Here is a 27,520-nt window from a genome sequence, read left to right as displayed (position 1 = left end):
CTTTAAAGATCCTGCCAGGTCTTGCAACAGGTTGTGAATTTTGAGGACATATATTCATTTTATCTTGTTACATCCAACCATAAGGAAGACTAAAGGTTTTCTGCTATAATATTGTACCTTTGAAAAAAGAAAGTAGTCTATTTTCTTATTTTTCAATAATATGATACTTGAGACTGTATCATGAAGAATGAAGTTCCTGATGCTTTGGGGCCTCCTGCTAGTATTCACTGGCCCGTTTTCATCTTCAACAGGAATGTCAGTTGTTCATTTTCTTCATTTTCTTTCACTATTGTGAGTTAATCCCAGATCAGTGGAATTTTAGTAGAAATGAAAAGACTGGAGAAGGGTTAAATTTAAACTTATAAAAAAAAATCTGGGAAAGGTGGATACTGGCTGCCTCTAAACTTTAACCGTACAACTAGCTGGATAGACCTCGGTTCCTGATTTAAAACCAACCTTACCAGTTAATCTCAGTTCTTCTAACTGTTACACATATGGTTAGCTATAAGCAAGTGTGTTTCTGAACCAGGGCCCCCAATACTTCTTTCTGTGGTAATCTCAAGCGTTTTCCTATTCTTTGCCTGTTTAACTAATTCTTGGAATATTCAAGTAAAGAATTAAAAAGTATAAAATGCATTAAAATGAGGTCAGAGTCTCTGATGTGTCCTTATGCAGGGGCCTAGCTGATCTTCAACAAAATTCATTCTTCAATCTTGTACTTCAGAAGCATTTTAAATACACTTTTTCACGCAATGAATAGGTAATCTGTTTTAAAGTTATTTCATAATACATGTTCTGTGTGCTAGACCAACCCCGCTCCTTGATTCCTTCTGCTTTAGCACTGCTTTATTTGAAGATGGAAGTGAAATGTACTCGAAAGGACTGTATTGTAAGGAGTACCAGTCCCTCAAAGGCGTCTGTCCAATGCTGATGGAGGAGGAAATCAGTCAAGTACAAACAATGTGGCTTTTATTGCATTCATCCAGCAATAATAAACCTTTGTACTTTAGTAAGATTTTTTTTTCATTTGCTTTTTAAAAGGACATAGTCAAGGATATTAAGCCTCATACTTTCTTTGCATTATTATGAGTCCGACTTGCATCAGGCTGTTGTTTCTGAAACCTAAGGAAGATTTGCCGCAATTGAGTTTCAAGATTTAACTCAATAAGCAATTATGCTTATTATGTAAAAATATAGCAGTTTGTACAGACACAGGTTTCTGGATGGCAAAGGACAGTGGCTGAGAAGGTGTTAAATAGATGCTGCATTATCCCTGTGTGGCCTCTCAGACTCCAGAGGGAACTGCTTCACTCTTTGGACCCTTGGCTACCAGAGCCTGTAGCTCTGGTATTTTCGGGCTCCAAGTAACTGTAATGAGTAAAATAAATACTTTGTGGATTATTTCGTTCATAAGTGCTGTCCTATTAGTCATCCAAGTGTTCATTTTTACAAGGAAGGAGCATGTTTATGCATGTAGTTGCGTTTTGTATTTTGTTGGCTGTCCAACTTATTTAAAAAAAAATCTTTTTTTTTTTTTTTTTTTTCTGTACATCGTTTTAATTTCTTTCCACAAAGTAGTTCGGCAGCAACATATATTGAACATTAGTGTGTTTATAGCAACTGACACCTCAAAACTACTGAAACAAGCTAATAGGCACCTGGACTGTGGCGTATATTTCAGAGCTTTACAGAGTTCTAAACTTATAGGATTTTAGTGACTGTTCCTTTGTCAAAGGTGCTTGAAAAGATTCAAGTCTGTCCATAACCCAGTGACACAGCATAATGTCTTATTTTTCTGTTTTCATAACACTGTGCCAATAGGTTGTGTTTACTTGATGTTGGAGTTATCGCTTGGTGTAATTCTGTCTTCAGATACCTTTGGTGGTAAAATAGGAAAGAGTGAATGTTATTTGTTTATTTTATCTCACAACTACATGCTACCTTAATTAAAGAAGTTTATTTTTTTTCCAGTAACTTCTATGTCGCAAGATGCCGCACATACAGAGCTTTGCAGCCCATACAACTCTGAGTCTGATAACGTATCTATAATTGAGCAATGCAAGCCTTAAGAATGACAATGATTTACAGTAACGATTTCTGTTGTTTGCATTAGTTTTAGAGTTCTAAAAATACATCCAAGCTAAATAACTGTGGTGAATTTGAGTAAAGCATCTGGCCAAATGTGTTTTGAAAATGCTTCCTGTAAAGAAAGAGAGCGAAGGAGACAATAAAAGTGCAGAGAAATAATGTGAGAAAGCTTTATGCCCTCTTGAGTAAAGATTTGGTTAGGGAGTTAAACCAAGGTACCAAGCAGTTCATTGCAACTTAGTATAGTTACAGTTAGTTATATAGTCTATAGTTGCAGAGAGTTTTACCCTCTATCTTTCTTATTATCCTTTCTAGGGGAATCACTAGTATAAACACTTAGTATTGGAATAGAGCAAGTGGAAAAACAACAGTTTATCACTGATTTGTCTTACTGCACTGCCAGAAATAAACTGAAATTTTTGGTTTTTTTTGTATAAAATTTGAGGTGAATCACTTTTGTCTTAGATTGCTCTGTGATACCAAAGCTCTTGAAAATTTTGAACTTACTAGTAGTTTAAACTCAAGAAGTAGAAGGCAGATATTCACAGTAGCAGCCACAAAATTAAGTTGTATCCTGTAAAGAGAGATCAGGATTCATCATTTGGAGTATATAATATAGTTTTTCTGTCTTTATTAAAATCAAAATCAAGCTTGAAGCCTTAAATCAAAGATTTGATTCCTAGCATGGTACCAAACTACCCTTTTGCTTTTCTTATTCTTTCCACGAGTCTGGTTATTTTGTTGTTTATTCATGCACTATTTTGCTGGTGTGCTGTGTGGTAACAAACTTCTAATTAAGAATAGTAACACTTAGCCTAAACTTTTGTTCATTTGCTTTAAACTTCATTTTAAGGAAGCTGCATCATATTTTTTGTTAACATTATTTTTTATTTAAAATATTTAAAACTTTCTACTCTTCATATATAATAGCTAATATGGTAGAAATAGGAGCTAGGGTAGCTTTGAAAAGTCCTATTTTAAAATATGGTGGAGAAAATCTTCTCATATACACGTCTGTACCTGTCCTTTTCTATATAGATATGAGTTGCAGGTCACAGAGAGCACAGGAAGAGATATAGAAATGCCACTGAGGAATTAAGTCAGCAGGGAAATGTTAGCTTTATAAGAATTGCTCTGAAAACTGTGGGTGTTAGACATGAAGAGATAGGGGTGCACATGTATATCCAGTGTTTTAAGAGCTACTTAGAAATGAATAAGTGCATCTACAAATATCTGGTGAGTTTTCTTCAAAAATCCTTTTTTAAAAATTTTTATTTTATTTTTCTTCCCATCCACTTTGAAATACCAGGGACCAGTACAGAATAGGCATATTTTGGGCGAAGAGAAATCTGACACCCTAATAGTTGCAGTGTCTTTCATATCGACTCAGCAAATTATAAGCCAAAAATAATTTATCTGGAATTTAGAAAGAAACATTCCTCATGAATGTTCTGTTAAGTGGTACCTTCTGGACACCAGGAACCTGTCTCTGAGCTATAAGAAAAACAGGAAGCTTGACTGGATGCATCTTAATTGGCCTCGTGATTCTAATGATCTTAATTTCTAAAGGGTGTAATTCAGCAGGAATTAAATGGGTGGCTCAACCACAGAGCAACACATAACTGCCTGGCATTCTTTTCTGGCATATCAGATCTTGTGGGAAGTTGAATAGAAACTATACCAAATTCTAGGTTGTTAAATAAAGCTTTAGTGGTGTGTTGCTTTAGTCTTCGACTATACCAGGTAAGAAAAAAATGACTCATTTTCAAACTCCTCAGGACCTGGAAACCGCAAAGAGATAGAGAAATTTTACATGACAAGTTGGAGCTAGATCTTTGAGTCCAAATGCTAGACTGTAGTTAGAACATGCATCGCTACTTTCTTTCTAACTGGAATTGGGGTGGGATAAAGAATTAATGATATTGAGATTTCAGATGGAATAAAAGTTTGCCGAGGGTTGTCCAGCATTCAGACTGAAATATTGTGGCAATAATAATTCCAAGATGGGTAGTCTTAAACTATTTAAGTTATTTTAATCAGAGATGTAGGATAGCTGGAGGATCAACAAAAGCTTTGCAAAAAGTACTATACAGCAATTACTACTTGCTTGCAATAGTATGGGATGCACCATTGTATACAGAATGACAGTCATTCTATAAAGTAGTATTCTCTAAATTTGTTTATTTCTTTGGAGTGCTTTTTAGGTTTAGATCAGCACCGTCTAGAGTGGGGGAGAGGTACAAAAGCTGTTGCCTAGGACTTTAATTATTGATCCTCAGCTGTTTTTTGGAATGATGTAAGGATATTGAATTTGAGAAAGCTGAGCTGTAGTCTGCAAGGCTTTTTGAGTTGGTGATGAACTATAGGTTTTAAAAAGTAAAATTAAAAGAGCTTGAACATCGCTACTGTGATACCTAGAATCATCTTCCTTATTCTGCATTGCCTTGCTTGTATGCCAGCTACATCTTCTGTTGTAGACCCCATGTGGATTTACCCGTGTGAGTAAACATGTGGATTTTCCTCTAAACAAAGTGTGAGTTTTTACCTCTCTCAAAGGTAAAATTTTGGTTCCTTTTTGTAACTTTTGCTGAGCTGTTTCTGTATCAAAATTAACTTTTTTGTTCCCCTGCCCCTATATTGCTAGGCTGTTTAAGTTCCATCCCAAAACAGAGTTTAAATGGTGGACACTTAACATTTCATAGGGAGATTGCCATCTGATACAAGTTCAGCTAGTTAATCTCTAATATTAAACAGAATTAAGTCTCTGTTTTGTTTGTAGCTATAAAAAATGCTCGTGTGTGGCACAGTAGGAAGCATTTCTTCTAACTGCAAATAAAAGCAAATACATCTGATACTTTTTGTAGGCATCTGTGGAAGTCGGGGCCACCCCCTGGGGACTCAGAAAGCAACCCTCAGGGTCATGGATCTCACATGACCTAGTTTATTCTTCATTAAAACAGATGGTATCTATCTGAGTCGGGCAAACTTGGTTTCAGGAAAGAGCTGGGGATTAAAAGGATGGGAAGCTGGAGCAGCTGGACTTAATTAATAGGAGCAAATAAAGGGGCAAACTGAGCATTAAATTAGTCACCCGCATTAACAGTAAAAAGGTCACTACATGTCTAGTCATTCAATTATTTTTAGCTGATCAAAAGTTGTAGAATTGTGTATTTTGTTTTTTGTTTTGTTTTCTTGACATCAAAAGTATCTAGAACTGCATCAGTAATGTTCCCACATTCTTTATTCCTTTTTTCCAGGCTTCAAAGAGCAAAATCCTGGAAGCTGGCTTCGGTATTTCGGCATGATGTTAGGCAATCCAGCTTGCTCTGTGTGACTGAGAGAATGCCTTCCTTGCTTTTGATGATAGCTCACCCAAGCAGATTTTTCTGCAGCTTTTGACCTTCTCTTCATCCTTATGTATACTCAGTATGAGAAGGCTATCTAATTGAGAAAGTTGTTGGTATTCCTTTTAAGCTCTGCAACCATACTGAATTCACAAAGGGATCCAAAAAATTCATTATTTCTAGTGCAAACAGATCATACTGGATTAGTGGTTAGCATTTTGCATACTTACTCTGCTTGCCCTTTTGTTTCACAAAATCTTGTATTGTGATTTAGCACAGTTGTGGATAGCTCTGGCACTTGCTTTTGTTCCGGGTGGCCCGGAACCTCCATTTGCTGAATGCCTTAGCAGGGACAAATGAGCTATAAGTCCTCAGACCTTCCAGTAGTGGTGCTTTCCATTAAGATACCCTTTTTTGATGTGCAAATGTTTTTGCTCTGTTAGTCTGGCATTTATGCCTGTCGGGGGCCGTGGTGCTCATTGTTCCCCCTTTGGCAGGGTAGTGCTTAATAGGTCTCAGGCCTCCTCCAGGATGGTGCAAGATCACTGAAGTTCTTTTGAACTAAACAGGAAATGTCACTATGATATTCTGCAAGTCTATTACACCTTATTTCCTTTAATTACGTACAAGATAGGCAAAACCAGAATGCTTCTTATTTTCAGGTAATCCTACTGATCATTTACGTGTATGTCACAGAGGGTCTAATGTAACTGCCTCAAATAGGTGAGCTCTGAGGTGATCGGGGCAAAGCAATGAACAATTTTGTCGTGGAGATAAATAGAAACTGTTCTGTGACCTTAGTGTCCCTTTCCTGGAAGGCAAGAGGCAGTGGTGCTCTGACAGGAGACAACCTAGGAGCCCTCCTGCTTTCTCCCTCGGAGTCTTCTCTCAGTCTTGTGGGAGTGTGGTATCCCTCTTGCATAGTTCACTACTTCAGTTCGTTAGGCTGCTTCACCTGTGGATAGGTGCAAAATTGCAACCTAGTCACGATAATAAGGCACTTGCCTTGCTTTCAGATTTGTGTAAAAAGCAACTAGATTTTTCCATGACAGTGCTAAACAATAACAGGACCTTATGGCAGCTTTCTCTTTGCCCCTCACGGATTTGCAAGAAACAGCATTTTAAATATCTTTTTTTCAGAAATAGAAAAAAGCATAAGTGAAAAATCCAGAACTAAAGTTTAAAGTATGGTATCCTTGTATGCAAACTTTATCTAGTTGTCTGAAGGGAAAGTAGGAAAGTGGGTGTTTAAAAAAAAAAAAAAAAATGCTGAGCAATTAGCCCTGTAAGTACATGTGCAAAAGCATAAATTAAATCACATTTGCATACTTATATACAGCTGTTATTATTTTTCAGTGAGTTTCCCTGGCCCCAATTCTTGTTAATGGCCCCACATAGTTAACATTTTTCTGGGTTGAAAAAGTATGTAGTACCAGCATGATAGTTCTTTGCTTCTCTGTGAGTGAGAGGAGCTTGACTGAACAACTTAAACTGGATAAGTTAAACTTAAGTGTAAATTCCAGAACACAAGTATTATTTTCCTTTGGGGCTTTAAGAGATTGTATTTTTTGCCAAAAGTGAGGGAAGGGTGGGAGTTACATGTCTTGGTACTGTCACTACCTTCTGAGGTAGGCCTAATGCTTTTTCTGAGAAAACTTGAATGAGAGAAAATTGATGTATCAAGAAGTCAGTTGTTCTATTCTTGCAGTATTGAGTTAAAGCGGTTCCGTATTCTTGGAGTTAGGCTGAAGATGCTTGAAAGCAAGCTGCTTGCAATCGCTTAAACAATGAAACTGGTTAGGGAGGTTGTACATTTCTGCCTGTCTGTGTGGTCCTCTATTTTTCCCACAGGCCTTCTAGATTAGATGCTTGCTGCAATTCTGGAATAGCCTGTCAGGCTTTGCAGCTTCTGGCAGAATTTTTCTTTAAAGAGATTGTGTTTCTAAAGTTAGAACTATTAGCAAATCCATGGTAGGAACCTCCTTTGAAAATGGAAGGAGTACATTTGAGGTGGCTTTTTTTTTTTTTTTTTTTTTTAATCTCCGAGTGCCAATGTTTGTCATGCAAGACTAATGGCAGAATGAGAAAGAGTAACCTTTCCAAAAAAAAAAAAAAAAGTCTCTAGGACAGCTAGAGAATTTTTTGAAACATGAGCTCATTAAAGACCTGGGGTCAATTAGATAATGTGGTCACTTCTGACTTGCCTATTTAACTTGTCTGCGAAAGCGCTTTATTCGCACGAGTATCAAAATGCACATAAAAACACCATTTATTTGTGGGGCTGATAAGATTAATGTGCCTGGTTTCATGTTGGGGTGTTAGAAGGTAGTTAATTTTCAAGATAGTTTGCAGTTTCAGTAACCAATATGGCCATAGTTCCTGACAATATCTTTCTTGATAATTAGAACTTAAATTTGAGATCCTAATTCTGAAATAACTGTTCTTTTGTGCTTATTTCTTATGTTTTTTATTATACCTCTTAACCTGAAAGCATGATACTCTGATTATTTTGTTGGTACATTCAGCAGAGGTATAAAAAATCATTTTAACTCTTGAATAGGTGTTGGTTCTTGGCTTTTGTTTGTTTGTAATCAATGCTTTACCACTTAAGCCCACCCCCAGGAAAACAAAGTTGTTTATAGGTATAGTCATGTAGTGCAACTGCATTAAGGGGCTTAATTATGTGCTAAATTTCCCAGGGTAGCTTTTGTGAACATAACAAAAAGCTTCATCTGAGGCAGGTTTACAGTTTTTCCAGTTAAAGAACTGTAGCTTGGGTCTGAGAGTGTAAAAATTACTCTCTTAGAATCTTTAGTGCTTGGTCACAATACTCGGTGATTTTGAGAGCTGTATTGGTAATGTAACTGCAAATTCTACGAGTTAGAAAGTATTTCACTAGTTGAATTTATAACATTTTGCTTTTAGTAAATGTTATGCTTTTAAGCAGTATTGCAAATGGTTGGAAAGAGTTACTGTTAAATATAAGTTTTAAGTATGCAAATACATACAGTGAAAACAGCAACAAAAAAAACCCAAAAATCTTAAGCTTCCTGTTTCCTGAATGTACTAGAGGCAAAGCTCGTATTTCTGTGTGTCAGACTTGCTGTATTGCAGTGTATTTTTTTCCTCTCTCAAAGAAATTCTCACTCCTTCTTTCACATGTATACTCACCTCCTGCTCCTGCAATACGTTTTGGAAAATTGTCTCTTATTAGGTCGATCATAAGCAATCAATTGACCTGCCTGAAACAGGTCTGTTGACTTCCTTTCTCAGACAGAAAGAAAACGTGCAAAGAAGAGTAAAATTGTGAACCTCAGTGTAAGATTTTTACTTCTTTGGAAGGCGTTTCTTGACGAAAGTGGCTTTTAACAGATGTGGAAGTTCTTCTAGATGCCAAACATCCTTTAGAGTGAGACACATTTCTTGCAGAGAATAGACTTAAAAATATCTGGTGTGCTGTTTTAATGAATGAGGGAAAAACAATGAGCTACCACCCAAAGAGTTGAAATGTGTGTTTCTCTTTAAACATATAATATTGTGCTGCAGTAGAGACAGAAGTGTGGTCGAAACACAACAGTGTTATTTTTATTATGAAAAGAAAGCTAATAGTTCAGCTGTGTATAAATGTCTTGAGGCACGGTGCTGTAATGATGGTAACATTGAATAGAGAAATGCAAAATACGTGATTCAGAAAGCCTAATATATTTTTCAATATTTCTTGTTTTCCTTTGATGTTTTTAGTAGTTAAATGGAATACATGCTCTGAAAAAATAGGTGCCCAAAATTCTGTTTCCACATATTACAAAAATGCAGGATTACAAGCAGTCTCTCTCTTTTTTTTTTTTTTCTTTTTTTTCCTATTTTCTATTTTTTCTCCTCTCTCACTTTATCTTACTGAATCATTTTACTTCTCTGTGCACATTTAAGGGAATATTTTTTAACTTGAATATCTACAGACACCTGCAATTCTCAATCATTTAACCTTTGATAGATGAATATTTTGCTTTTCCCTGCCCCATTTTAATATATTCTGTAGTTTTGTGCTATATTACACTTTAAATGATGATATATGTATACTTTAAAAGTAATATGTGGACAATTAAAGTGTTCTTGTTGAATTCAATCTATTACAATTGAATATTAAATTCTTGATCATCTTTTTTTGTTTCCTTATATACATTCTCATTGTATGTGTGTATATAGACGCTCAGTGTTGCTTTTGAATGTGTGTTTCCCTTGCTCTAATTAAAATTAAAAGTGGATTCACAAAGTTTAGCAGAGGCTGTTTCCTTTTCTCTGTTATACTTCAGAGCAGTTTGGATTATAAATTTTACATTTTGGTTCTTTTTGATGTACTTCAGAAAAGCTTTGCTTACTCTTTATATTTTTGTTTTGTTTATATCCTTTATGTAATATCTCGCACCCTTTCTCATTGTGGATACTTTTCATACCTTTCTTCCTGAAGAACTTATTACTTGTAAGGAATGGCAGTGCCACAAAACCCTTACTTTTCCTAAATCATTTTCCGTAAACAAATCCCAAGAAAAAAAATCTATAGAGACAAGTTAAAAAAATACAATATTAATTAGAATAGTGTATAAGTTGTAATATCATGGGTTATAAATTGTTTTTTTTTTTGCTTGTTTGCTTTTTTTAATTTTATTTTAAGAAGGAAGTATGTGGTCAGTTGACACTTCTTCTCAACTTTTCAGGCACCGGCACATTTGGGCGTGTTCATCTGGTGAAGGAAAAAATGGCCAAACGTTACTTTGCACTGAAAGTAATGAGCATTCCAGACGTTATTCGACTGAAGCAAGAACAACATGTGCACAACGAAAAATCGGTCTTGAAGGAGGTCAATCACCCATTTTTGATCCGATTGTAAGTTTTACTTCTTTTTTTTTTTTTAATTCATTTGACTCTTACACAAAGTACAGTAAGACCAAAGTGGCACAGAAATTAATTGCAAGCCCTTATTTACTTAACCAGCATCAAGCATCCAGTTTTCGTTCCACAGTCTAGTTAAAATAGGCTTCAGACTAAAATATTATAGGAGAATCACGTGTTTGAAATCAAGCAATGTAGTTTAAATATTTAAGCAATAATTTATTATGAATCTTTTCTGCTGAAATAATCTACCTCCATTTTCACACAGCAGAAAAGGAATTTTCTTAGAAAAGGGAAAATACTAATGAGGAAATGTTAGAATTAGCTCATTGAAATAAACTCTAGTCATGTTTCTTAGTCTTAGAACAGCAAGAACATAAGTTTTTCTTCAGCCCATGAAAGAGTATTATCTTCAATCTAGATCATTATCTACATTATCTTTATTACCTATATCCTCTGTGAAGTGATAGCAAAATTGCCCTATCAGGCAGGCAATACTTGAGCCTTGAGGAGTGGTAGAGATGTTTAATATTGAAAGAACGATGGAAGATACCACTGTGTTTATAGTCCTATCAAAGAACATAGGGATTTTTTTTAATAGAGTGTTTTAATTTGATCCATTGTTTGTTTGTGTTCAATGCTTTTGTGATCTTTCTTACCTCAGCAACATTAGCCTTTTGAAGTGGGATGCTGGCTTAAAAAAAAGAGGGGGGAGGAGGCGAGCAGTGAGCGTGTGCCTACTCTTTGTTGGAATGTAAGCTTGTTCTTGTTGCATAAATTACTGGTATCTCGAGATTTTGTTGGCTTTCATTAGTCATGTACACTGTAAAGTTTAGGTAGTCAATATGGGTATATTCACTGTAGGTATCTAGAAGAAGTTAGAATTTGTTTTAAATATCTGACCTTTTTCATATGTTTTGCAAACTTTGCTTTCATGGACTCACTAAAAAGGTTGTATTGTGTTAAGTGAGAAGAGCACTTCATAATGTTGCTTTTTTCCTGTATTTGAGGTAAAGTGATATAATCTACTGATGAATGTTAACTGAATGTAGTTCATGAGTGATAGTTTAATATATTGGTAGGTCAATGATTCCAGTGATTCCTTTAATAAGGAGAGAAAGGAGCATCATTACCTGTTCAGATCTCCACCACAGCTCCTTCTGTGTACCTGAGTCTTTTGTGTACCTGAGTGAATAACTAAATGTCTTGATAACTGTGCAGTTAATAACTTCTGTTTATATTTTCTAGCTCATCAATAGAGCGCTATTGACCAAGAGTTCATTTTGCGCTTGCCTACTTTAATCAGTTTTACACAAAATTAGATAAAATTAGTTTCATTAATATACGAGGATAGTGCCGCATCTTCGCAAGGCCTAAAAGGTATGAGCGAAGCGATAGAGGAGGCAAAGGCATAAGAGTCTTCCCAAAGGTGGAAAAAGCCTTATAGACAGTGTTTTCTCCCTGGTACACTTGTTTTTTCCATCGCTGTGATTGTTGGGTTTCAGCAGACAGTCTGAAGTTGCACACCTGGCACAGCATCCGTACGAGGAGTGCTGGGGTATGTGGAGGCGGGTGCAGAAAAGCAGGATAGAAAGCATGCAAGTAATATCAATCTGGTTAGACTGGTTAAAATCTGGACAGAACAGGAGGAACAGGGTGTTTAATTTATATCTAGGTTATATCTGTGTGCATAAGGCTTTTATAAGTCTGTTCAGCAGAAGTGAGAATGGAGAAACCCAAGCCAAGTGCATGGGGCTTGGTGTATGTACAGGCAGCATAAACTAGCATTTATGGACCTGTTGCTGACCATATGACCAATGAAAGTATCTGCCTCTTTCTGACAGTCAAACCCAACATGTCCCGTTCCTCCTACTCCTTTTTTTTTTTTTTTTTTTTTTTTTCTCCCCTTCTTCTCCCAGGACACTTGTGAACTGGAATTAATTGTCAAAAAGGCTGAAAATATTTCTATAATGTATATAGAAGTCTTTGAAGTGTTATTTATGTGGTCTAGTTTTCTGTTTCCAGTTAATGTTGCCACTTTAAACAGAGACAATGTCTTCCTCCAGCTTGTAACACAATGAATATGTGCCACTGCAGCATAATACTCAATTTTTCGAACATTTTATAGTGGAGAATTTTAAAGTGATGCTGCACTTAAAAATAACTTACTTTTAGTTCATCTTCATTGTATTTTGTAAACACTTTTTTCCCTGGCTTTTAATGTTGTATTTGAGAAATGTCCCTCCTGGCTGTAGGGAGGTCCTGGGCCAGTCTTTCTGGGGATAGTGAAGTTATTAATCTACTACTCTTCTATTTTTTTTTTCTTTATTTTATGCTTATGCAATGCCTGATCAGTGGTCTCATAGGTGAACTTTACTGACATTTTCGTGTAAAGTATCATAACTGTCGGAGCAACAGTATGTATGGTATTGTATGTTTAAGATGTTTTCAAGAAAACAAGAAGTATTAAGAATAAATCATGTTGTGTTAGGCATATAAACTATAATATATGATTATATATTATGTGTAAATTATATATATTACATTATATTTATGGTTGGGCTTTCATCTTTCTTTGTTCCTTATGGTTGTAATTTTGCCTAACTTAAAATACTTCTCAGGATTGTTTTTTAAATAGTGAGTAAAGATACAAATAATAGCATTTAATTATGTTCAGGACTCTACAGTGGGGAAGTAGTTTCATAAAAAGCATGGGACAGAAGCCAGGACTATGCTTTCCTTATCATTTGAATCCTATGGGGAGTTGTATTTGATGTCTCCTTTCTATGACACTGCCCTCAGAGCCTGTAGGAGGAAAGAAAATCTTTCTTGAGCATGGGATTGGGAACTCAGTTTGCTGCTTATTTTCTTGAACTCCACAGCTTGATTAAGAACCAGATAATGAAGAAAATATTACAAGTATTTGATCTTTCCATTCTTGTGATAGTCTCTTGACAGTTATTAGGAACTGAAGTGACTTCTGTCCTTGTATAAGAGAAGTTGGAGGGGATGCAGTGTTCTTTATCTGCTGTCATAGTTCTAATGGTAGTTACTCATTTTTAAAAGAATAATGTATGTTCCAGATGCTATCAAATACAGATTTTCCTCTCAACTGTTGGGCTATATTCACGTCTGTGGTATGTGACTTGGTTAATGTGGGTAGCAAGAAAAGCGTTTTAGTTTTGGAGAATGTGGGAAAGAAGGTTCTTGTATACTGTGAGGAGGCTTCTGAAGCCTGCTTGGAATTACTTTGTGTTCCTTAGCTGCTTGGTTTTTTTGTTGTTGTTTTTTCCCTGCAGTCTAGTAATAAATGTAATGCAATAGTATTCCTTAAAGTAGATGTAACAGTCTGGGAATACACTTACCAAGAGGATAACCCCAAGATTCAGAAATCAATACTGCCCTGCTGTCATTTCCTCTTCAAAAAGATCAGTAACAGGGATTGTAGAAGAGCAGTGTAGTTTTACATTTAACTAGTAACTGGTCACTGTAGATTGAGATGATGTGCCTGTGTATTAAGACATAGATAAGCTAGGAGCAAGATAACTCTGTAGTGTCCTCTATTCAAACATATTGTTGTAAATAATCTTCACAAATGCAGGTTCTGCTCCCCTGTCCCCCATCATTTTGACAATATTTAGACGAATAAAAATGTGACATGAGAATTGCCTGGTATTAGCAGGATCCTAAATTATTGAGCGTTTGACAGAGAACAGTCTTACACAATATAAAGCAATCTTTCTAACAGTTAAGTTATTCAGAGAAAGAGAGATCAATTTAGGGAAACTTCTAAAGTAAATCAGAGAGATTACTTGTTTATTTACTAAAACAATGTTTTTTATTACAGATTTTGGACCTACCACGATGAACGTTTTCTATACATGTTAATGGAATATGTCCCAGGAGGAGAACTTTTCAGTTACCTACGCAACATGGGGCGCTTCAACAACAGCACAGGACTGTTTTACTCTACAGAAATAATTTGTGCAATAGAATACCTGCACTCCAAAGAAATAGTTTACAGAGACTTAAAACCTGAAAACATATTGCTGGACAAAGAAGGACATATCAAGCTTACAGATTTTGGATTTGCTAAAAAACTGGTGGATAGGTAAGTTTGGGGGGTTTTTTTAAGCTTTAAGAAACATAATTACAATTGGAAAATACAGTTTGACTTCATAGCTCATCATCTCACCTATGCCCATCATGACTCACACGTCAAATCCTTTAATACACAAGGTAAATGGTGTTTTTACCTGCTGTATTGAAAACAGCTTTACATTGTAGGTACAGCTAGAAGCAATATTAGAGGGAAGTTGTGGTAGAGAATTTTTTTGTGTGAATATTTTTGAGCATTGTTTTTCAGCATTTCTCATATTAGAAAAGTGAATTGAGTAAAGTAAAATGCTCAAATAGTGAGATGTGTGCATCCATATTAACATCCATGACAATGACATCAGTCTCCATACAGATTAAACTAGTGAATTCCTTATAACTGATTGGCTTTTTTCTGAGTTTTTTATATTTTTTTAGAGAGATTTTTTGAAAGGTAGGAGTCATTTTAAAAATAGATTGTGTAGTTTCACGAGCACATTGCTAAAATTAAATCGCAAAATCTAAAAAAAAAGAATCAAAATGCCAGATTCACCAAAAAATAATTTGACTGTGCAACTTGTAGAATACATTGGGGTTTTTGGTTTTACAGGTAATGCAAAGTTTTTCTCCTCTCATTTCTCTCCTCTCTCCATCTGAACTACTCTGCCAGGATTATAATAGATTTGTTTGAAGATACATAAGAACTGTTACTAGCATTGAAAATAAGGAGACCCTCGTCTGACATATTAGACAAAATCTGTGGTGAGGTTGGCATAGTGCTCTGGGGCGGCCTCCAGAGGAAGACGTTATCTGATCACTGTAGTTGGAGCAATATCAGAAGCTTGTCAGTTCTCACTGGAAAGATGCTCATTATCTCCACTTGTCCATTTCACCTTTTTGAAGTTTCTTTGGCTACCATTAAGTACCTGTAAGAAATCCTACAAAAGCAGTCTGAAATGCACATGGATTTGAGGGAGCCACTCCTATTGGATCCTAATACCTGTGTGTTTGATCAAAGTTGATTCCTACTGGGAAGGTTAGGTTTGTAAATGCTGGCAACTTTTTTTAAAAAAAATACATTTTTTATATAATTAGGATGACTTTTTGCAGAAAGAGGCAAAACTATTCTAAGGTATTTTCATACTGATTTTTATGTCTTTCTTTCGAATGTAGATACTGCCACTTAGTGGTTATTAATTTGAAGTTCTGTGCTCTTAAGGCACAACAGGAGTAGCCGTTCATCTTACAAGGGCATCATACAGTTTAAATCAAAGTGCATTTTTTCCATCTGAGAGATATGTCTGTAAAACAAAGTTAATTCAGAGTCATTTTAGGACATACAGCAAGTTCTCTACTATATTTTCTGTGTATTTTTCTTCCATGGGGACATTTGAACCATAGGAGTTAAATACTTCCTACTGAATTGAAGCACAGAATGTGGTACACACTTTAAACTGCTAGCAACTTCAGCTATAAATGTACAAGTGGTTATATAAAATGCAGAACACAAGGTAGAGGAATAAGGATTGCATGCATTTTATCAGTCAGAGCACAGGTTCTGATCTTTTTGGTGACTGCATGGTACTTTCCCTGGTAACAGTAGGTATCTTGACAACCGTGTGTTTTCTCATTGTAATAAGTAGTCAGCAGTTTATCCACTAGTACTCTTTAGTAAGCTGGTTTGTTTTATAGACTTTTTGATCTAAGGTTTGTATTTGATCTAAGATACAGTTGTTCGCATTCGTTTTATGTATGGCATATCGGCACACGTGCACATTATATGTATGTACATGTACTTTCTATATCTGGGTATGTGAATATATTCAGACCATTAGAATTGTGAAAATAAAATGCAAATTAGGTGAATTCTTCAAATGACTCTGAGGAACTTGCTAGTGAAGACTGAAATGGTGTTTTTTCAGGCAGCAGATGTGGCATGTGAAAAAAACTTACTCTACAGAAAGCCTCTGATAGCAAACCACATTCTTGATACATTTTCCATCCTACAAATTAATCTGTAGTTGCTTGAGACTCTGTGCACTTCTCTTCCCCTTGCCCTGTGTGAAAGGCTGGGGGCAAAGTGCTCCATGCCCTAGAGGGGGGAGCTGCCTCATTGCTGGTGTTCCCGCTGTGTGAAGCTGCCCCCTGCCTTCTCACTGGAAATAAAATGCTACATCCCAGGACATCCTGGATCTTAATCTCTTTTTTTTTTTTCTAGAGAAAGAAAAAGGAGAGGAGGTTTTCTTGTCTACTTATTTTCCTCATGAGGGTAAACAGAAAAACTTTTCTCCCTTTTCTGTCATAATTTTTCTCTTGCTTCAACTGCTGCTGCTTTATTCTTTCCACCTCCATATTATCCAACTGAAGACTTAACTTTTTCAATTTCTTGTAAGTACCTTCAACATACAGTAAGTGTGCCATCCCTTTAGGAAAAAAAGGGCAGTGTGAGGAAAAGGTGGAAAAGAGGTGGAGGAAGTAAATGACTGTCATCTGAAGTATATTGAATATATGGAATAACCATATATTCCATACTGCCTTTACATTTTTAGACCTTTCTTTTTTCTATCAAGCACATAGCACTTTTTCAAGTGTAATATATACATCTAAAATGTTTCTACTCCTTCCTACTTCTGTTTTTTTCCCCTTTCTTTTCCCTCTAGAATCTTTTGGAGAAAAGCACAAAGTTCATAGAATTTTACAGTTCTTCTGTACAGATTTTACTCAAAGTCTCTGGAAGTGTAAAGTTATAGAACTGTGATATTTAGAAGAAGGTTATTCTATTCGTGTTTAAATTATTTGGTTTAAAAATTCCAACAAAAAAGTTAAAAATATGAAAGTCTTCTAGATCCTTAAGAATATTTTACTTAGCTTTTTAAGTGATTAATCTTAAGGGTTTTTTGGATATTTCTGCATTGTTGCCTTGTGATTCCTGCTCATGATAATTCTGCACAGCAGACTTCAGAGAAAACAAAATGCAGAAAATCTTGTTTGTAAAGTGTATTGAATGTGAAAGCAAGAATATCCTGCAGAACAAACCTATGTGGGCTGGAACCAAAGCAATCTTCATTGAACATAGTTATGCAGAAATTTTCCAAAGAAGGCTTTAAAAAGGAGATTAGGATCTCAGGATCCTGTTTGAAGCTTGTCAGGTACAGAGGTAAATGCTAAGTACTGTAAAATATTGACATATGCTAATTGCCAAGTCTTTTAATTTATTTAGATGTTTATTATTATTAACAAGTTCTGCAAATATTATTTGATAGCTTATCTTTTTGAACAGTTGGTTCTCTTTTTTTTTTTTTTTTTCATTTCCATGTTAAAATACATATGGTTAAGCTTATCAACAGTTGCTTACTTATATTTCAGCTCTTATCTTAAAAATGCAGAGCAGTGGAATTATTGTAGCAGTTTAAAGGAAACACTCTGTTCTTATTTTTCTACTTTAAAATATACCTTCAGAAGGCTCTTCTAGAGGGTCAGATGATTATACAACAGTCATGAAATAATAATTAAAGTAATTAAGAGAACTTGATCTTTTTATAGACTTTACGTTATGTGCTTTCTTTACTGGTACAGCTAGGAACTTGAGAATATGCTGTCTTTTCCTTAATTTGTAGTTTTCCTTTCAACTGAACAAAAAAGATCTTGTCATTAACTTAGTAATTACATATCACTTTTGTTATGTTGAAGCGGCAAATAATCTTTTGAGTCCTGCAAGTTTTAGTCAAATACTAGACAGATTTTTGATTCAGTTGATTTTGATAAGTGATGAAAGAGTCCAAGGCTCTCTGCCCTTGCTGTGCTAGATTCTAGCTTTTAATGCAGTGGAGCTTGGGGGATAGAAGAACGACTGTTCTGGGGCGGTCCTGAAAAACGTCTGGCTTGTCAGCTGGCGCGAAGGTGCCTGTCTTACCTGCTTTATTTGCCTGGCCCTGCTTTCCAGATACTTCAGTAAAACAGGAAGATATTTCATTTCCAAGAATGTTTTTTTTTTTTTTTTTATTCACAGATTTAGCCATACAGAGAACTGTAGTGTAGCCTCCTAAATTTTATTTGCTTTAAAAGGTAGCAAGACTTTTTTGATACTTTTCTTTTTTTCCTTGATTACCTAGTCATGGTCCAGACAACTGCTAGATGGCAGCAGTGTTTAAAGCAGGGCTGTACATGGGCATTCCCTTGTATGTGCTTGATTTGGAAAATGAGTTCATATTTTCTAGCAATAAAATTATGCCTCCCATTCGTGTGCTGGAAATTGAAGAACTGTTCTTTACACTAATGAACATAATTTCAAAAGCTGTGGAGCATCTGGATGCACAGTGTGTCCATATCATTCAAACAGTTTAGGCCTGACTTTAATGCAGCAAAAGGTAAAGTGCTTCAGCTAAAGAAACTCGGTCATGTGCATCATACATCTTGTAAAGGGCTTGACTAAAGAGCCTCTCTTCCTTGATCTTAAGTATTTCATAAATCAAGGCTGAAACTTAATCTTTTTGATCAAATTCTTTGTTTCCAACAAAACATTTTCCTGAGATTGTGGAATTATTTAATGTGTTAAAAATGCTTTGATAGGCTGAGATGCTATAATATGGGTCTTGAATAGCCATGTCTGTATTGGATACTTGAGAAGAAGAAAATTTGTTCAGTGTTAGGGAAAACTAGAAGGTACTGAAGGGGATTGCAATTCATATTAATTCATTAGTTCAGAACTAAGTTATCAGTGTGATTTGCACTTTGGAGAAGATTCGTATCACACAACTCTGGCAATCTGTTTCTTTTGCAGTAAGTTAGAAATCAGTCGTTTAAACTACATAGAGATCATTAATTTCATTTTTTTTTTTTAATTTCTACCAAAACCTTTCTTAAGTTCCAATTTTTCTTTTTTATTCTGCTTTGTATTTTGTTCTCTCTCTAATCGTTCAGCACTTTTTCAAACTTCCATCCTCTGACTTGCTACCAGGAAAGAGTAATTCTATTTATTAACTGAAAGCACATTTGTGTCTGTAGACTGTGTTTCAAATCAGTCAAGAGAGTGAAGCTAGTCAAATTCAACACTCTTTTGTCAGGTATTTTTACACAGACAAGTTCATATTTTTATAATAACCAGAAACATGGTAGCATAGTATTGATTCACACACAGAATCACATAATGCTTAAGCTTGGAAGAGACCTCTAGAGATCATCTAGTCCAACCCCCCTTTTCTAGCCGGGACATCTAGAGCACAGGGCACAGGGCGGCATCCAGGCAGGTTTCTCCAGAGAAGGAGACTCCACAACCTCTCAGGGCAGCCTGTTCCAGGGCTCTGTCCCCCTCACAGGAAAGCAGTTCTTCCTCACAATGGAGGTGGAACTTCCTGTATTTCAACTTGTACCCATTACCCCTTGCCCTGTCACTGGCCACCACGAAGAAGAGCCTGGCCCCATCCTCCCTACAATCACCCCTTGGGTACTTCAGATGGTCATTTAGATATTTTAAACAGTAACTGCTCATCTTCAATTTGTTTCATAAAGTTATAGAATTTAAAGTATATATTTCAGTTAGCTAGCAATATAATACTTTGATAACCTGGGGTTTATAAAACATAAGATATAAATGAAAGCAAGACATTAGAAGTATGTCAAAAATAAGACATTATAACTTACCTCCTTTGCATTTGCTTATCTACAGTTTGTAAATATTTTAAATAATTAAAAATATAAAATGTTTACCTTTTAATAGATGTTATAAAGAAATCGCCGGATAATATTTCAATGCTATTTAAAAAAACATATTACTTAAATTGAGAAAGGAATCCTGTTCAAGGATTCTGGAATTACTGTTTTTTAAACTCCTACCTTTCCCACACTACCATTTTCATTTTTCTAAATAAAAATCTTTTCTGATGGAGATTCAGGTTTACAATAATCTCGTCTTTCGCTGGAGCCATCGGTAGTAGTTCTTAGACTTTGGGGAAAAGGTCTACAGCTTACAGGGTAAAACCCACTGTTGGCAATGGCAAAGCAATATATAGAATATATGGCCAGATGGGTAGAGCAGCATGCTAGCAGGTAGGAGAATCAGTGTCCTGATCCTGATCATGGCAGCCGTTGTTTCAGAGCTTATATAGATTTGTCTATTTATATATGTAATAAATATGCATAAATAGATGCATCTTCATCAACTTCTCTCCTTCCCCCCTTCTTCCTTATTCTGTGTTTTCATTTTCACTCCAGTCTGGTTTTGTTTCTTCCTCTCTCCCAGGACATGGACGCTCTGTGGTACCCCTGAATACCTTGCGCCAGAGGTCATACAAAGCAAAGGCCACGGAAGAGCTGTGGATTGGTGGGCTCTGGGAATTCTGATATTTGAGATGTTGTCAGGGTAAGTGATAGAAGTATTGACCAGTGTGTCACAGCAATACTGTATCAAAGCTGAGATTAGATTCTTTGCTGCTTCTTTTTATGATACTTTTAAGTAGATAGTTCAAATTTGCTAAGTTAAGTATAATACCGATGCATCTTTTTTCTGACTATCCTTGAAGAAAGGAGTATAGCTGTTTAAAGGGATATATATCACCATCATTACTTTTTCTCTCTTCTTTTTATTAAAGTATATTAGATGGTTATGATTTTCTTATTTATAGCTGCAGTTTTTCTAATATGTTGTGTAAATTTAGTTTTTTAAGTCTAAAGTTTTATATGTGAACCTGTGAGTTTTTGTTTTTACCTTGTAATTCTTTATTTTAAAATAGTCCAAGGTTTAAGTGCCCTATTCTGAAATCAGCGTGATGAAACACATTTGAAATATCTCTCAAACGTTAGTTTTACTACTGTGGAGTAATTTGATGGCAGTATCTTACTAGGAAAAAAAAGCCATTGCCACTGAAGAGAGACTTTCAGGTACTAACATAGTTAGTTAACTGTTTCTGAGTTTAGTTATTAGGGGGATCAAAGTAATTGCTTAAATGTTTCCTTTTAAAAAATCAGACTACTTCTATTAAAATAAGTAATTAGAATAGAGATAACATGAAATATTCTAAAAATAACTGTTTAAATAATTAATATTTGTGTTTTGAACATGTCATAGAATTGTAGAATCATTAAGGTTGGAAAGGACATGAATGCATTGTTTTAAATCTTAGTAAAATCTATTATTATTAAAAAAAAAAAATCAACCTCCCCAAACAAACAAAATTGATTTCCTAAAATACAATCACTATTCTATTTTGCCACTAAAGGTAGCTGCAGTAGAAAATGAACGTCAGCTTAATGCTTTCATAGCTTTCCTAAGAAACAGTAATTTCAATTAGTCAGTAGGGGTTTTAACAATGGTTAGACCTTGCCGCTTTTCAGTACCAGGCCATAGGTATGCTCTGTGCTTCCTCATTTTGCATGTGCACATATGTTTAGATTTCTTTTTTTTCTTCAAGGTCTCTCATTCTACATCTGCATAAAGTAAAGCCAGAACAAAAGCAACCTGGCAGAGATGCGTTCCTTTCTATATGTAATGCCATCAGCTCAGGATAACCTTTGTTACTCTTCTAGCGTTAAAGCAAGCCGCTCAGTGGACGGTCACTGTAGAGATCCCTTCCATAGTGTATATTTATATGCCCACACACTTGTTGTGAAGCAGCACGGATAATAGTCAAGTTTATCCCAGGACAGCATTGCTGCCGGCTGGGTGGTTCTTTCATTTCCAAGAGGCTTGTATATGCATTTGTTTTGAATCCCAAGGCAATTTCTGGACCAAAAACAAACAAACAAAAAACACTAGCAGTTTTGTACTGACCAAGCAGGCTTGGCTGACTGATCTGATAAGATGTGGTGGTGGTTTTTTTTTTTTTTTTTCTTTTGAGCAGCCTTCACTGATCTTTACAGAGGTCAGGCTTCTCCTTTCCTTCACTACTCCCTGAAAGAGTGAATGGCCAGGTTAGTCAAGGGAATCCTCCTTGGAGAGCTGAAGGGAGCCCAGGAGCTTTATATACTCTAAACTTTACGCCAGACATCAGGCAGACTGCAGACAGAAGCATCCAGAATTCTAGTACTAGTTCTAGTATAGAACTAGTATAGAATAGTAGTTCTAGAATTAATTACTTTCCACCTGTACCTGAGCAAATTAACTTTCTGACATACGACTCTGCGGGACCACGGTCTATCAGCTTTTTCTTGGGTCTAAGTGTAAGAGAAAATGGTTCTTTTTTTTTTTTTTTTTCCTTTCTTTCCTGCCTTAAAGAGGTTGATAGGAATCTCTCCACTAGAGCAGCGATGTCAGTATGTTAATTTTGAAAAATATGTTGAGACAAGGAACATCTCTACATAGGAATCAGTGAGATGCAAAGACTGCAGTACACTGAAGTATGATTGGTTTGTATCCTCCGAAAGAGGAAGTCTAGTAAAAAGGGAACAGCAGCAACCAAAGCAGGATCTTTTCTGTCGTGAGGGAAGAAGGTTCAAGTGATGAGATTTGAATCTCCCTCAGTTTAAATTACATTCTTAACCAGTAGAGAGAAGCCACGCATTTCTTAGAAGGCAAGTGAGATATTTGGCTTGATGGAGCCTTTGGATTTGGATTGACAGAGCAGCTATCATCAGCAAGGGGTTTCATAGTGGTGTCTACTACTGTATGATAGATATATCTGTTATATATCTATATGATAGAAGTATGTACATATACTTTTCATAATAGTTATATGCTTTATTCTATTCAAACCTGGGCAGTTTTTAGGCTCTGTTGGCTTTCTTTTGTTTTGGAGGGGGCTGTTTTGTACATATCGTTTTCTTTAAGCAGGCAGGTTACCGCACTTCTATCTCTAGAAGAGAATACACTTCTATCATTTTACTAACTTTATCACTGTTGTTGTTAGTATCACTTGTTTGAAATACTTGGCCTCACCAGCTAAACATGTTGCTTTTTATTTACTATCAAAGCTTCTAATGCAAAAACAAGAGATTTAAGAAAGAGGTAAATTACTTGAATGTGTGCCTAACTCCATGACTAAGTCTTTGTGAAGAAATGACTTATGACATTTGGTAGTTATTTCCTTAGGTAATTATCTGTGAACCCCCAATGCAATCAAAAAGAATAAGGAGTTGTGTTTAAGGAAATGGTCTGTCTAAAAGCAAACAAAATAAAACCATGCTTGCCTGTTCTATTTACTCTCTAACCTATTGGTATCTGTGGAGGTCCATGAAGTTCTAATTTTGCACATACTAAGTTTAAGACAAGGCCCCACTTATGTTCAAGATAAGAAAATATAGGAAGAGGGTGAATAGGGAGAACTTAATAAAAAGAAATCTTATGACAAAAACAGATTAATTATAATAGTCATGAAATTATTCTTCTTAAAAAATGGGGGTGGGGGGGGCTAAGCAGTCAATAGAAAGAGTTCAAAGACTGTTCTGTGGCTCTGATCACTTAGATCCATATTTTTCCCCTCAAAAAAAGGCATTTTTGAGTAACTGCATTAGGTTACAATCTGCCACAGAACAAAATGTACTTATTTAAGGTGTTAAATATGTTAGGTCATACAGTACTGTCATCAGACACATAGCCAAGTAAAAGTTTTTATTTAATGAGGGGGTCTGGATTTGTTTGTTTATTTGTTTGCATATTTTTGCTCTAGTAGTCACATGTGACCTATTTATTGGTCTGTCTGTTTAGGTAGGTAGTTGTTTCTATCTACAGTGTCATAATCTATGAGCTGTGAGTATTCACTTGAGGTTTGGCCACATTTCTTCTGTCTCTTATCTGCAACACCAATGTCAGTGCTGTTGTATACATCAGTTATCAAAAGGAATGGTTTGCAGATGTTGTTCCATACACAGAGACCTTTAGATTCTTTGCAGTTTGTGGGGGAAAAAAGGGCAGCTGTTTGTATTTGCCTTATTGATGGGAACATGTCCTGAAACTCAAAGGTTTTGTCTGTTGAATTATTTGGTAGCTTCCAGGACAAGACCTATGCTATCTTGCAAGTAGGGTCAAGTTTCAGTTTAGTTTGTCAGTAAGATTTCCAAACTGTGAGTTTTGTCTTGTGTGGGGTTTTTTGTTTGTGTTTGTTTGTTTTTAATATTACACATGCAGTCAGCATTATTTAACAGTTGTTCTGAAATTTGGCTTACTCCTTGACTGAATTTTGCAGTATTTTAAAGGAGATGCTAATCTACTTGGCAATCAGATGAATAGCAAAGGACTTAGTTCTTCTGAAAACGCTGATGTAGTGGGACTAGTGCATAGTGTTTGTTTCTTGAGTAAGCTCAAGTGAATAACAAAAAAAAAAAAAAAAAAAGTAGTAATGTGGAACAAACAAGTATTTTTGGGTCAGGCCTTGTTTCTATTGCTAGTGTTTCTCAAAGTTACCAACAGAGTATGTGTGTACACGCAAGTCAGTTCTCTTGGAGGGGGAAAAAAGTCTTTGAAAACTTTAGGGAGACGTGAAAATATTTTAGTTGTCAGAATATAGTAGTAATTTAATGTTATTACTATGGTCGATGATCAAAATCTTTATTCTGTACAAGATTTCGAGACAGAATCATTGTTAAGCAAGGTGCTTTGCTTACATTATGGAAGCCAAGTTGGGACTGAGATTAGTGAATACATAGTTACCCATTGTCCAAAAACTCTTTTCATGGGAACTTCTAGAAAGGGGACTGGGCAAGGGGACATTCTGAAAATTTCTTGGCACAGGATCTACGCTAATTAAACCTACAGTACTGATACACTAGTTACTTAAGGGGCAGAGTGGGAGTGTATTTCATACGCTAATAAAAGAAGCACAACAAAAAAATAGTCTCAGTTGTTACTGCGGATGTAACATAAGAAGCAGTCTGTCAACTGGCTCCTAACTTTATAGAGAACGTTTTAGAATAGTAAGCACAGAATTTTAGTTGAATTCTTAATTTGGTGATCATCTTAAAAATGATGAAACATTAGTCTCGTATCTGCCTCAATATGAAGGAACAGCAGCCATTTGAGAGACTTCTAAGGACTGAAAAATCTGTTGTCTTCAAACCTCTGTAACAAAGCCTACACCTACATTAAAGAAATACAATAAATAACGGAGCTTGATGCTATTTTCCTATGAGGGTCCTTTGATGCTTTGGGTGAAGAAGAGTAAGCAAGTGTAGGCTGCCAGCTACAGGAAAAGATTGAGAATGGTCGTTTTGTTTTGGAAAGTACTCCTTGGGCTTTACCGCTAAAGACTCAAAACTTCTGACTTTGTAATATTGATAGTTTGTTTCACAAATATGTTGTTACTGTTTTAATAAAAGAAATAGTTTTCCTGTAATACTTTAATTTCAATTACATTCTGAATGTACTATGTATAAAAATGTTTTCTGTTTTTGCAATAGCAGCCTCAGTATGGCTTGGTAACTAATGTTATTCTTCAAGTAGTATGTGGTTGACAGTGTTGCCCTACCAAAAAGAATTATGTAGCTCCTGATTTTTGTTGGCACTTAGTGTAGTGTAACACTGCTTCTACGTTGGTGTGGGTTTTTTTTTGTTGTTTTGTTTTTTTTTTTGCACATTCCTTTTCTAACCTCTAAAAATTTGCTGTATTAAAATAGGTTTCCTCCATTTTTTGATGACAATCCGTTTGGTATATATCAGAAGATTCTTGCTGGCAAAATAGATTTCCCAAGGCATTTGGATTTGTATGTGAAGTAAGTTATTGGCTCCCAAAGCTATCTTTTATATTCTACATACCTCCTGAGCACTGTTTTAAAATAATTTTCATAAATAGTTACCAGTTGCTGATTTTCTAGAACGTTGTGTTGAATACATTTTGGTTTACATTTAGTTTCAATGTTCAAGTAATTTTTAAAATGTATTTTCAGGTAGGGATATGGTTATAATATTCTAATCTCTTAATTTCTGCATATTTTTAAATACTAAATGCTTTGTAATGTATAACGCTCATTGATGCCAGGGCGTTGTGGGAGAAGGAAGAGAGGAGAACTACAAGCTGTTAATTCAACATGAATTAACATCAGGAGAGCAGGAAGAGGGCTTAGAGTGTGACAGAAAGATGAGCAGCTCAAAGTAGGTTGTTGTCACTAATCGCCTGTCTAAAATAGTGATAACATGTAAATGTTGGGGTGCCCTTAGTATGTGCACCCCTGTGTGAGTGTGATGTTCGTACTCATCGTTCACAACCAACACTGATCTGGGCTGTGTAGAGGATGCCTGATGCTAGGAAGTTTTCTCATTGTGGTAGTCAGCATGTAGATGTAGATCTTGATATTCAGTCTAGATGTGGTCATCAATGAATAGTAGTCAATATTAATCAACATGGTTGTTACTATAGCACTTTGCTAGGTTTTCTTTATACATCATCCAGATGTTTTTTTCAGTTTGTGTTTGGCAGTTCAGTCCCATTACATGCCTGCCTTTAAAAGAAATCTCAAGGTATTTGGACTAGGTTCTTCACCCTTTACAATGTGTTTTATGTTATCTCATGCACTTGCACGGCTTCAACTTCTTTCTGCAGAGAACTGTTAGCATAATGCATCTCTTACTTCAGCTTTCCTCCTCCTTTTAAAAAAAATGCAGAAATGGATTGTCTTTGACGTCTCTGCACCATTAACTTAAAGCATTTAGTAGGATTGTCTTGTCCTAATAAGCCTGCTTCTCCCCTCTTCCCTTTCCTTTTACTTCCATTCCTTCCATTTGTATCTCAGCAGGGTTGGGAAATATATTGGTTCCTATTTGTCACACACAGGCTATGTCTAAAGTTCTAATGTAATCCATTATTTAGCTGTACTCTGTCTGCTTTTAGACAGCCAGGTTGTTTTTCCCACTGTTACTATTGCACCCTGAGAAAGCTTTTCTGCCAAGATCTTCTACAGAAGCTGTTGGCTGAAAAAATTCTTCTCTCTTACCACCACCACCACCTCCCTGTTTTATTTTTTGAATTTTACCACTTTAGCTTTCTCTTCTATCATATGGCATCGTTGTCATATCTCGTAAGACTTCCTGTAACTTGTTTCTTCTGGCCTAAGCTAGCTTTTTCTCACATTGCTCTCTACTGTGTCCCTTCTGCTTTCATACAGTTTGATAGATGTTTTGTGCATTCTTTTATTCTGTGTATATGGAGTCCTTGGTACAGTTGACCATTAGATCAAATATCTTC

General features: G+C 35.8%; 1 protein-coding gene across 1 annotated transcript in view; it reads left to right on the top strand.

Annotated features, from left to right (window-relative positions):
- Positions 1–27,520, top strand: part of PRKX (protein kinase cAMP-dependent X-linked catalytic subunit) — a 50,080-nt gene that overhangs the window by 17,197 nt on the left and 5,363 nt on the right. The window contains exons 2-5 of the mRNA XM_088521842.1: positions 10,145–10,313; positions 14,167–14,430; positions 20,653–20,772; positions 25,956–26,051. Coding sequence (XP_088377968.1) covers positions 10,145–10,313; positions 14,167–14,430; positions 20,653–20,772; positions 25,956–26,051 — 649 coding nt within the window. The remainder of the gene's footprint in view (positions 1–10,144; positions 10,314–14,166; positions 14,431–20,652; positions 20,773–25,955; positions 26,052–27,520) is intronic.

Source organism: Tinamus guttatus, unplaced genomic scaffold (genome assembly GCF_059628265.1).
Source record: "Tinamus guttatus ecotype Peru unplaced genomic scaffold, ASM5962826v1 Tinamus_guttatus_pri_ptg000134l, whole genome shotgun sequence".
NCBI lineage: Eukaryota > Metazoa > Chordata > Aves > Tinamiformes > Tinamidae > Tinamus > Tinamus guttatus.
This window is presented reverse-complemented; position numbering and strand designations above follow the sequence as displayed.